The sequence below is a fragment of the Mycteria americana genome, chromosome 16, assembly GCF_035582795.1.
Source record: "Mycteria americana isolate JAX WOST 10 ecotype Jacksonville Zoo and Gardens chromosome 16, USCA_MyAme_1.0, whole genome shotgun sequence".
In the NCBI taxonomy this organism is placed as follows: domain Eukaryota; kingdom Metazoa; phylum Chordata; class Aves; order Ciconiiformes; family Ciconiidae; genus Mycteria; species Mycteria americana.
The window spans coordinates 12,986,635-12,995,524 of NC_134380.1; the positions used below are offsets into that span (position 1 = coordinate 12,986,635).

The 8,890-nt window shown below is 63.4% G+C and overlaps 2 protein-coding genes across 2 annotated transcripts in view; both read left to right on the forward strand.

Annotated features, from left to right (window-relative positions):
- Window positions 1–8,890, forward strand: part of RPL38 (ribosomal protein L38) — a 250,828-nt gene that overhangs the window by 78,799 nt on the left and 163,139 nt on the right. The window lies entirely within an intron of this gene.
- On the forward strand, window positions 1,433–4,536 carry SSTR2 (somatostatin receptor 2). The gene is made up of 2 exons (XM_075518628.1): window positions 1,433–1,581; window positions 2,092–4,536. Exon 2 carries the CDS (start codon window positions 2,153–2,155, stop codon window positions 3,266–3,268), a length of 1,116 nt encoding a protein of 371 aa, XP_075374743.1. The 5' UTR covers window positions 1,433–1,581; window positions 2,092–2,152; the 3' UTR covers window positions 3,269–4,536.

Below are 8,890 nucleotides of genomic sequence, written 5' to 3' on the forward strand. Positions count from 1 at the left end.
GCAATCAGCAGCCTCGCTCCGGGCTCTTTGTTCCAAGTCACTCTTAATTTCCTGCTTTCTATTGTCTCTCGATAAGTGATGGAAAGGGGGGGGGGGGGGGAATAGCTATTATTTAATTGCTTCCAACATCTCAAACAAACCAGAGCAGAGGTTATCTCCCCCAAACCTCTCTGTTTTGCTCTTTCTCCTCCAGTCATCATTACTGGGTAACTGCAGAGGGAGAGGCTGCGGCCGTTGCCACCCGTCTTGCGCAAGTCCCCAGAGATCCCAAAGCTGTGGGCAATCACGGCATCGCCTTCCCACCTCTCCCAGGCTGTGCCAAGCCAGCAAGGACCTCCCTTGCCTTACCTGGCCTTGCCTTTGGTGGCAAGGTACAAAATCCAGGGGCCAAGGGACCTGCCTTGCCTTGCCTTGCCTTTGGTGGCAAGGTGCAAAATCCTGGGGCCAAGGTACTCCCAGCTTCCCGGGAGACTTTGGGACTCTCGGACACCTCTTGGGGGTCTCCAGCTGGGGTCACAGCGTGGCCATCACGCAGCCATCGCCCTGCCCCGTCCCTCCCGCCTCCGGTGGCCCTGGAGACATCAGGAGAAGCCGAGCCCTTTGCACCATCACTGGAACCAAAACGTTGCTTCTGCAGCAGAAGCCAGGCAGCGAGGCCAAGGTCGTGCAAGGAAGAGGAAGGAGCCGAAGAGGAAGGGTGCGTGTGTCTGCGGGAAGCCCCATGGAGCCAGGCAGGTCCCGCCACGCTCTGGGAGGAAGCAGGGTCCTGGCACCCATGCTGCCTGCTGCACAGCACCTCCAGCACATGCCCCTGGGACCCTCTCTGAGCCCCTGGTTTTGGGCACCCTTCACCGTGCACCAACAGCCCCTGCGAGCAGGAGAAGCTCCACTCCCCGGTGCAAAGTCTGGGACCGCGCGGCCGGCCGCACCTCTAGCAGCAGCACCCAGAGCCGCAGGCAGCCGGGGTGCCCTGCTTGGCTCGCCGGGTCTGGCAGGGCAGTGGGCACAGCAGGGCGGGCAGGGCGGGCACTGCAAGGGGGAGCACGGCAGGACAGGCAAAGCAGGCAGGGTGGGCAGAGCAGGCAGGGAGGGGAGCGGGCAGGAAGGGCAGAGGAGGGCAGAGCAGGGTGGGCAGGGCAGGGAGGGCAGCGTGGGCAGGCAGGGCGGGCAGAAGAGGGTGGGCAGCGCAGGCAGGGTCAGCAGAGCAGGGTGAGCAGCGCGGGCAGGGTGGGCAGAGCAGGGTGAGCAGGGCGGGCAGGGCAGGGTGGGCAGAGCACGGCGGGCAGGGTGGGCAGAGCAGGGTGAGCAGGGTGGGCAGAGCAGGGTGGGCAGGGTGGGCAGAGCAGGGCGGGCAGGGCTGTCCCCGCCCCGGCCCCGCAGAGCCGCCCCGCGCGGGGCGGGGCGCAGCCGGTGCGCTGGGTCCGGTGGCGGAGCCGCGCCGGGGAGGGCGGGTGCGCGGAGCCGAGCAGAGCGGAGCGGTGCGGGGCGGTGCGGAGCCGAGCGGAGCCGAACCGAGCGGAGCGGCGGGCGCTGCCGGCGCCTCCCGCTGCCCGCCGGGCCGGGGCGCGGCGGCGGGAGCCGGTGAGCGGCGGGGGGGGGCCGCGCTCGGGGCAGCACCGCCCGGTGCCCCTCGGCGGCTGCGGCGGCGGGGAGCGGCGGGATGGGACCCCCGGGGGGGGGGGGCTGCTCCCGCACCCCGAGCTCAGCGTCCACGGGAGCCCGTCCGGGCGCGGGTCGCGGCCGCGAAGGAAGGGGCTGGCACCCCGCCGAAAGGCACGGCGAGGGGAAAGGTTTTCCCCCTGTGGCCGGTGCTCCGGGCATCGGTGGCACCCACCGGGCAGTCACCGGTTGGATTTTGGGAGTCATAAGGACTCCGGTACCGCCGGAGTGAGGAGGAGCTGCGGTGCGTCCAGGGCAGGCTGCTCGGCACCGCACGGGCTCCGGAGGGGAGCTGGGGAGGTGGTCTGGGGAAAGCCCCTCCAGGGAGCCTCTCTCCCACGGAGCCTGGCAGCAGGATGGGCAAATCCTCCCCAGGAATCCCTTCAATTCTATTTATTCTCTGATTTCTAGAATCTTCTCCTCTATCCCCAGAGCAAGGGAAGATGACATCTCGGCTCCTCTGAACCAGCGGTGCCCAGGGACCAGCAGAGCCATGGAGCTGGAATACGAGCTGCCCAACGCCACCGCGTTCTGGTTCTCCCCGGCTTCCCCCTTCGACAACTTCTCCGTGGAGGCACCCACCAACGCGTCGCAGAACGGCACAGGCCAGCACTTCGACCTGACCAGCAACGCCATCCTCACCTTCATCTACTTCGTGGTCTGCATCGTAGGGCTGTGCGGCAACACGCTGGTGATATACGTCATCCTGCGTTATGCCAAGATGAAGACCATCACCAACATCTACATCCTCAACCTGGCCATCGCAGACGAGCTCTTCATGCTCGGTCTGCCATTCCTGGCCATGCAGGTCGCCCTGGTACACTGGCCCTTTGGCAAAGCCATCTGCAGAATTGTCATGACGGTGGATGGGATCAACCAGTTCACCAGTATCTTCTGCTTGACGGTTATGAGCATTGACCGGTACCTGGCTGTCGTCCATCCCATTAAATCTGCCAAGTGGAGGCGGCCCAGGACAGCCAAAATGATCAATGTGGCCGTTTGGGGCGTCTCCCTGTTGGTGATCATGCCCATCATGATTTATGCTGGGGTGCAGCATAATCACGGCAGGAGTAGCTGCACCATCATCTGGCCGGGAGAGTCGGGTGCCTGGTACACGGGCTTCATCATCTACGCCTTCATCCTGGGCTTCCTGGTGCCTCTCACCATTATCTGCCTTTGCTACTTGTTCATCATTATCAAAGTCAAGTCCTCGGGCATCAGAGTGGGCTCCTCCAAGAGGAAAAAGTCCGAGAAGAAAGTCACCAGGATGGTCTCCATCGTGGTCGCTGTCTTCATCTTCTGCTGGCTCCCCTTCTACATCTTTAACGTCTCCTCAGTCTCCGTCCTGATCGTGCCCACGCCTGTCCTCAAGGGCATGTTCGACTTTGTGGTGGTCCTCAGTTACGCCAACAGCTGTGCCAACCCCATCCTTTATGCCTTCTTGTCCGACAACTTCAAGAAGAGCTTTCAGAACGTCCTCTGCCTGGTGAAGGTCAGTGGCATGGACGAGGCGGACCGGAGCGACAGCAAGCAGGACAAATCCAGGCTCAACGAGACCACAGAAACCCAAAGGACCCTGCTCAATGGTGACCTGCAGACGAGCATCTGAGAGGACAGCGGGGTTGTCCTTCCTTCGCTCTCCTCTCCCCACTTGCTCCCAACTGGCAGTGGCACGTACGGAGTCGGGGCAGGAGAGCCAGCTTAGGGGATGGCGGTGCCACACCGGTGGGCGGCGGGGGTCCTTGGCTGGGCTCCTCCTGAGCTGCTGGCGGGTTGGCTTTCAAGCGCTGGGAAGGATACGGTTCAAGAGGAGCTGCCTCGCCAGGGAAACAAAGACAACTTGTAGCAATGCAGCGCATTTAAACACCAAAGTGCCACCGCGGGCCACAGCCATTGCTGGGGCGGCTCCGCTGGCTTCCCCGGTGTCACCCTCGGGGCTGGTTGGCTTTGGGTGCTCTGCCCCAAAACGGGCGTTCGCACGCGGACACACGCGCGCGGCGGGGTGATCTCAGGATGAGCCGAGGCCATGGGTGTGTGCCAACACGTGTGCCACCGCGGAGATGCGCCGTCTTATAGCAAAGACCTGGTGGGAGCTCCCCGGAGAGTCCGAGCACGCTCCCACAGTCACCCTCCCCGAGGAGACAAGAATATTTGGGGTTGCATTTTGCCCGGCTTATAAGTGACTCCATCGCCTCCCCTGAAGCCTCCCTGCTGCTGTTTGACTGCATCGTTTACAACAGCCGCCCTGCCCAGAGGTGGCACGCCAGGACGGAGGCGGCTGCCCTGCGGGAAGCAGCTCTGCCGCCCCGGCAGCCCCTCTGGTCCCGCCATGCTCCTACCCTGCCTCCTCCAGCCCCGCTGTCTCCTGCTGCAGGAGAGCCCCTTCCCTCCTCCTGCCGTGACGTCATCTGCCCGCAGGTTTTCTCCTCGGACGGAGGATTTCCCCCTTTTTCCTCCCCAGTAGCCGCTGCCCCTCTTGCCGCCCGCATCTCCTCACGGTCCATCCCAGGCTGCACCGGCAGCCAAGACCACTGCTGTCCCCGGCGAGCCACGGCCGGGCTGGCTGAGCAGCCACGGCTCGATCGCCCGGCACCAGTCCCTGGTGGGAAATCCTTGGAAGCATTTAAACAGCAGCAAAACAGCGGGGGTTTGGAGCACCCTGGCACAGGCTGCGGCACATCCCGCTGCCCACGGCTCCTGCACCTGGGTGAGACCTGGGCTTGTCCTGGGCCGGCTGCGGCTCCGAGGATCACTGGGGCTGGGGCTGCCGGCCCCACGGCGTGCGGTGAGCGAGCATCGACCGGCCGCCGGTGACGCCTGCCCTGCTCCTTCCAGGCAAGTCACGCTGGAGGAAGGGATGATGGAGAGGATGGGGGACGGGAGGTGGGGGGTGCTGGGGACTTGGCCCCAGTTGTCATCCGAGCCAAAGGGACCGGGCAGAGCAGGCGATAGGGCTTCCAGCACCAAGCCGTGAGAAAGAGCAGGGCAGCATGCGTCCAGCCCCCCCCCCCCCGCCCCGTCCCTCTCTTGCACCGCAGCGTGGGAAAGGGGGGACACAGGGTGCAGTCCACGGGGTGGCGGGGGGGCAGGTCTGGCCTGGCACCCGCTGCATGTAGCTGCTCAAGACCACCCTGGAGCGATCAGCTCTGCCCCTGCCCCTCCAGCTCGGCGCACAGAACCCAGGGCTCGGGAGCCCTGACCGCCTGCTCCTGCCCTGGCCAAGCTGCCCTCCTCGGCCAGTGGGAGCACAAGGGAAAGCCCAGGGGAGAGGCAGAAGTGCCGTCTTCCTGCCAGAGCACCCGGAGCAGTTTCTGTGCCAGAGGCCAGACTCTGTTCACAGGCTCTTGCTGCAGAGCTGAGCCGTGGGAACGCAGTAGTTTAGGTGGAGAAAACAGCCCGGTCTCGTTCACCCTCCCCTTTCCCATCCCACCCTGGCATCCCCACACCAGCCCCATCACCGGCAGACGCGGAGCCTTCACCTCGCGCTACAAGCGATGCGGGAGGTGAGGATGAGCGTTGCCTGCAAGGTGCCGCCCGTTTTGGGGTGCCGCCTTGCTCAGCGGCGTACCCCTGCTCGATGCTCTGAGAGCACCAGCTCTAGGAGAAGTTTTCCCGTGGCTCTGCCTGGTCCCTGCAGTGAGTCCCTGCCTGGGGCATCACACGCACCCAGCTGTGCCACCCCCACGCCCCCGCCAGCCCCCCAAAAAGACCTCAGTGCCGGGCTCGACGTCTGCTCCCTGGCACAGCTCTGTCGGACACTGGCTCCAGCGTGGCAGCGCCAGCACCGGGGACACGGCGCGGGGCTCGGGGGCTTTCTGCAGGGCAAAGCAGAGCATTGTCAGCATTTATTTGCTGTTGAAAATACAGAAAGCCCGGCTTCCTAGCCCTGGGAAGGACCCGTGCCCAGCACTGCATGTGCCCAGGTCAGCTTTGTCCCGGCAAAACCCCCCCGGGCAGCGATGTTTGTGGCAGCTCAGAGCTGTGCAAGGGGGCTGTGATCTGAAATACCCCGTTGCCCCGCTGTACAGCCAGGGGCTCTCTTGGGCTGGGGATACGGGGCTGCAGGTGAGGAGCGAGGGGCGCGGGGGACTGCCACCGACGTCCCAAAGGCCACCAAGGTGGGATGCTGCAGGGCAGGAGCACGAGACGGCTCCCGGGGGGCTGCCAGGGCACCCCACGGCCGCCCTGCCACAGCTCAGCCCCGGGGAAAGGGCAGGAGAGCGAAACATGCCGCCTGGGTGGAGCGAGCAGGGGAGGAAGCCGCAGCCACAGCCGCTGCCCAGAGCTCGCAGTAAAACCAGCAAAATAAAACCTTCTGCTGGTTCATTGCTGACTAATAAACAGCAGCACCGTTGCTGCTGCGAGTAACAAAGTTTTCCTTCCCAGCCACTTGATTTTAGTGGGAACTTGACCTCATATTGGATCTGTTCTGAAAAGCCTCGCAGGGCTGCTGGCGGTGTAATGAGAAATCTCTCCCAGTTATTGCAGAGCAAATAGGCTGGTCCCGCAAGTGCTGGAGTGGCTCCGCTGCTACTTCACACGCAGACTGTCCCCGGGCAGGCGAGATTAATTACAGCTCCCGCCTGCCCAGCTGGAGCAGCAGGAGCAGATTTATCACAAATCGGAGGCGATGGGAAGCAGAGACCTGTGCGTCCCGTGGAGCTCCCCTGTACGCCAGGAGCACGGATCTGGGGCTGGTCGCTTTGCTGCTGGGCTGCATGTGCGACGGCACTGCCTCCGCTGGGGCTGTCACCGGCGGCGGGGCTGTCACCGGCGGCGGGGCTGTCACCGGGGGTGTTGCAACAAGAGACTGCCAGTCCCAGCACCTGTGTGGCCCTCCCCAAAGCCCGTGAGACACCAACTCCTCTTCCCCTCCCCACCACTGGCTTCTCCCCCGCACAGACGAGGAACCCCAGCCAAGCCGAGAGCTCCGCAGCTCTCCGGAGCCCCCGCGGGATCGATCTGCTCCCCCCGGGATCGGGGGCCGGGGGTGTGAAGCCTGGCGCTGTGGCTGGGCTGAGCATCGCCCCGGGCACGCTTCCGACCGTGCCCGCCTCGGAACGAGCCTGGCTCCTGGTGCTGTGATGGCCAGTTCCCCCCCCGGTGCTCGATAGCCAAACCCCACTCTGATGGGCAGGGAGAGGCTGGGTTTGGACCTGGAGCCTTCCTGTTGCATCTCTACAGCTCCTCATATCAGCACCAAACCTGCCTTGGACTTCTTTAAAATAATGATCTCCTAATGAACCGCGCTGTCGCGTCTCTGGAGGATTTCCCGACTCTCTGTCCCGATGGGAAGAGCCTTGTCTTTGATGGAAACTCCATGGAGAGGTCCCTTCCCTCCCAGACCTGCACAGATGCAGGCGGCCTCACGGGCAGTCGCGCGGCCAGCGATCCCCAGCCAGCTCCATCCCCTGCAGCGAGAGCTCCCAGGCTCCGGATCCATGCCGCTGCTTTAGAGCAGGGCTTGAGTCTCACATCTCTGGGGGTTGTTTCAGCCCTCGCTGTGAAAGAGCTGATTTCAAACCGCTCAGGGAGAGTCTCCATCCCCTCTGCCGGGGCTGCACCGGCCGCACGCCCTGCCCAGGGCTGCTCGAAGGGGGAATTGCCAGCAAGGCACGAGCAAAGGGCACAACAGACCCCAAACTGGCCTTCCCGCTACTAGGTCTGAAACGAGAACTGCCGCTTCCCGACCCAAGGACACCTCTGCCCGTCCCTGCCAGCCTCCGACCCCCAGCCTCACGCCCCTGTCTCATGACGGATTTCAGCCCGCTCCCTGCCTGCTCCAAGGACCCAGACTGCGAAAAGCCAGGGTAGGAGGACAGCCCGGCTCCAGCTGAGATTCGGGGGAACCCGCCTCGAGCCGTGTCCTGACCAGAAGGAGATGAGGGATGCAAAGCCTGGGCGCCCCGGCCATCCCGCCCCACGCTGCGCGGCCAGGAGGAGGGAAGGGGTGGGTGATTGTACATATGTGTATATACTGGGCATTCCAGCAAAGGGGTTTATTACCCTGTCACTGGAGAGACACTCTGCAGCCTCTGTTCTGCTGTGGCTGCTGGAGCAGCACCTCCCCGTGCACGCAGGAGCGAGTCGGACCCAGCCCCTTGGGGGTCCCTTGGCTCCCCCTCGCCCTCCCCTGTGCCGTGGGGCTGGCGGCACCGTGCACAAGCCGGGGGGGGGGACCGCGGAGGCTGCTCCCACATGGACAGGCGACTTCTGCAGGGCAAGGGAAGGCGAGCTTTAGTCTCTACTAAACGCAAGAGCCCTTCCCTGCCAAGCCGGGGCTGTAGCGATCCGGGGGTCGTCTGCCCCAGCAGCACCGCACCACGCTGCCCACCTCCTGTACATACACTCCTCTGTACCTATAGCTGTGCTCTGTATAGTGTGCGTGGGTCTGCTGTATGACACATTGTGACTGGAACACGCCGGAGAGCGTTTCTCTGCTTTAAGTCTTGCTTTCCTCCGTAGCAATTGTTTCTTGATGTCTCGGTGTGGAACTCAGCCTTCCCACGGCGAAGGCTCCCGACTGCCACGGTCTGTGCCACGGGGAGGGAGTCACGGATGGGGTGGGAGGGAAGTAAAAGAGTTTTCCTACAGTTTCTGACTCGGTGTGCGTGTGTCAGAGCTGGGCGGGAGCAGCGGGGTATAACCGAGGCTTGGATTCTTCCCTGAGAGGAGAAGAGGCACCAACCCTGGAGTCCCGCCAAGGGACGACTCGCACTCAAGTCCCTCTCCCAAAACCAGTTCTTCCCACATCCATCTCCCCGTTGGTGAGCGACACACCCGGCTCTTCACCCACGGGGTGGTCTCAGCTTCGGAGGGTCCACGGAGCAGGAGAGCTGCATTTGCCCAAAACCCCCACAAGATTGCTCACCGGTCAGCGTGAAGTCGGGGCACAGATGAAGCATGACCACAAATAGGTCTTCGAGTACAAGGGGTCGCAGGAACTCAGTCTGGATGGCTGGAAGGGAAAAGCTTCTCTTCTCAAGACGGGGTTTTGATGAGATCAGGGCATGTAAAGTGCCATCGCTGGAGGGTTAATCTGCTGGAGAGACCAGCACGGGGAGGGGGTGTGCACACACGGATGTGCGCTTAGAGAAGAGGTACATTACCGGGGAAACACAGGGATCTAAAGAAATTGGCTCTGCTATAAACTGAAGGTTCAGCTCTGACCAGCTGCACAGGCCAGCTTTGCCATCAACACCTTCCATGCAAATAAACCCCTTCACTCCAA

Excerpts from the sequence above, each read along its gene's own strand:
- SSTR2 (XM_075518628.1), top strand. The coding sequence starts at position 2,153 with ATGGAGCTGGAATACGAGCTGCCCAACGCCACCGCGTTCTGGTTCTCC.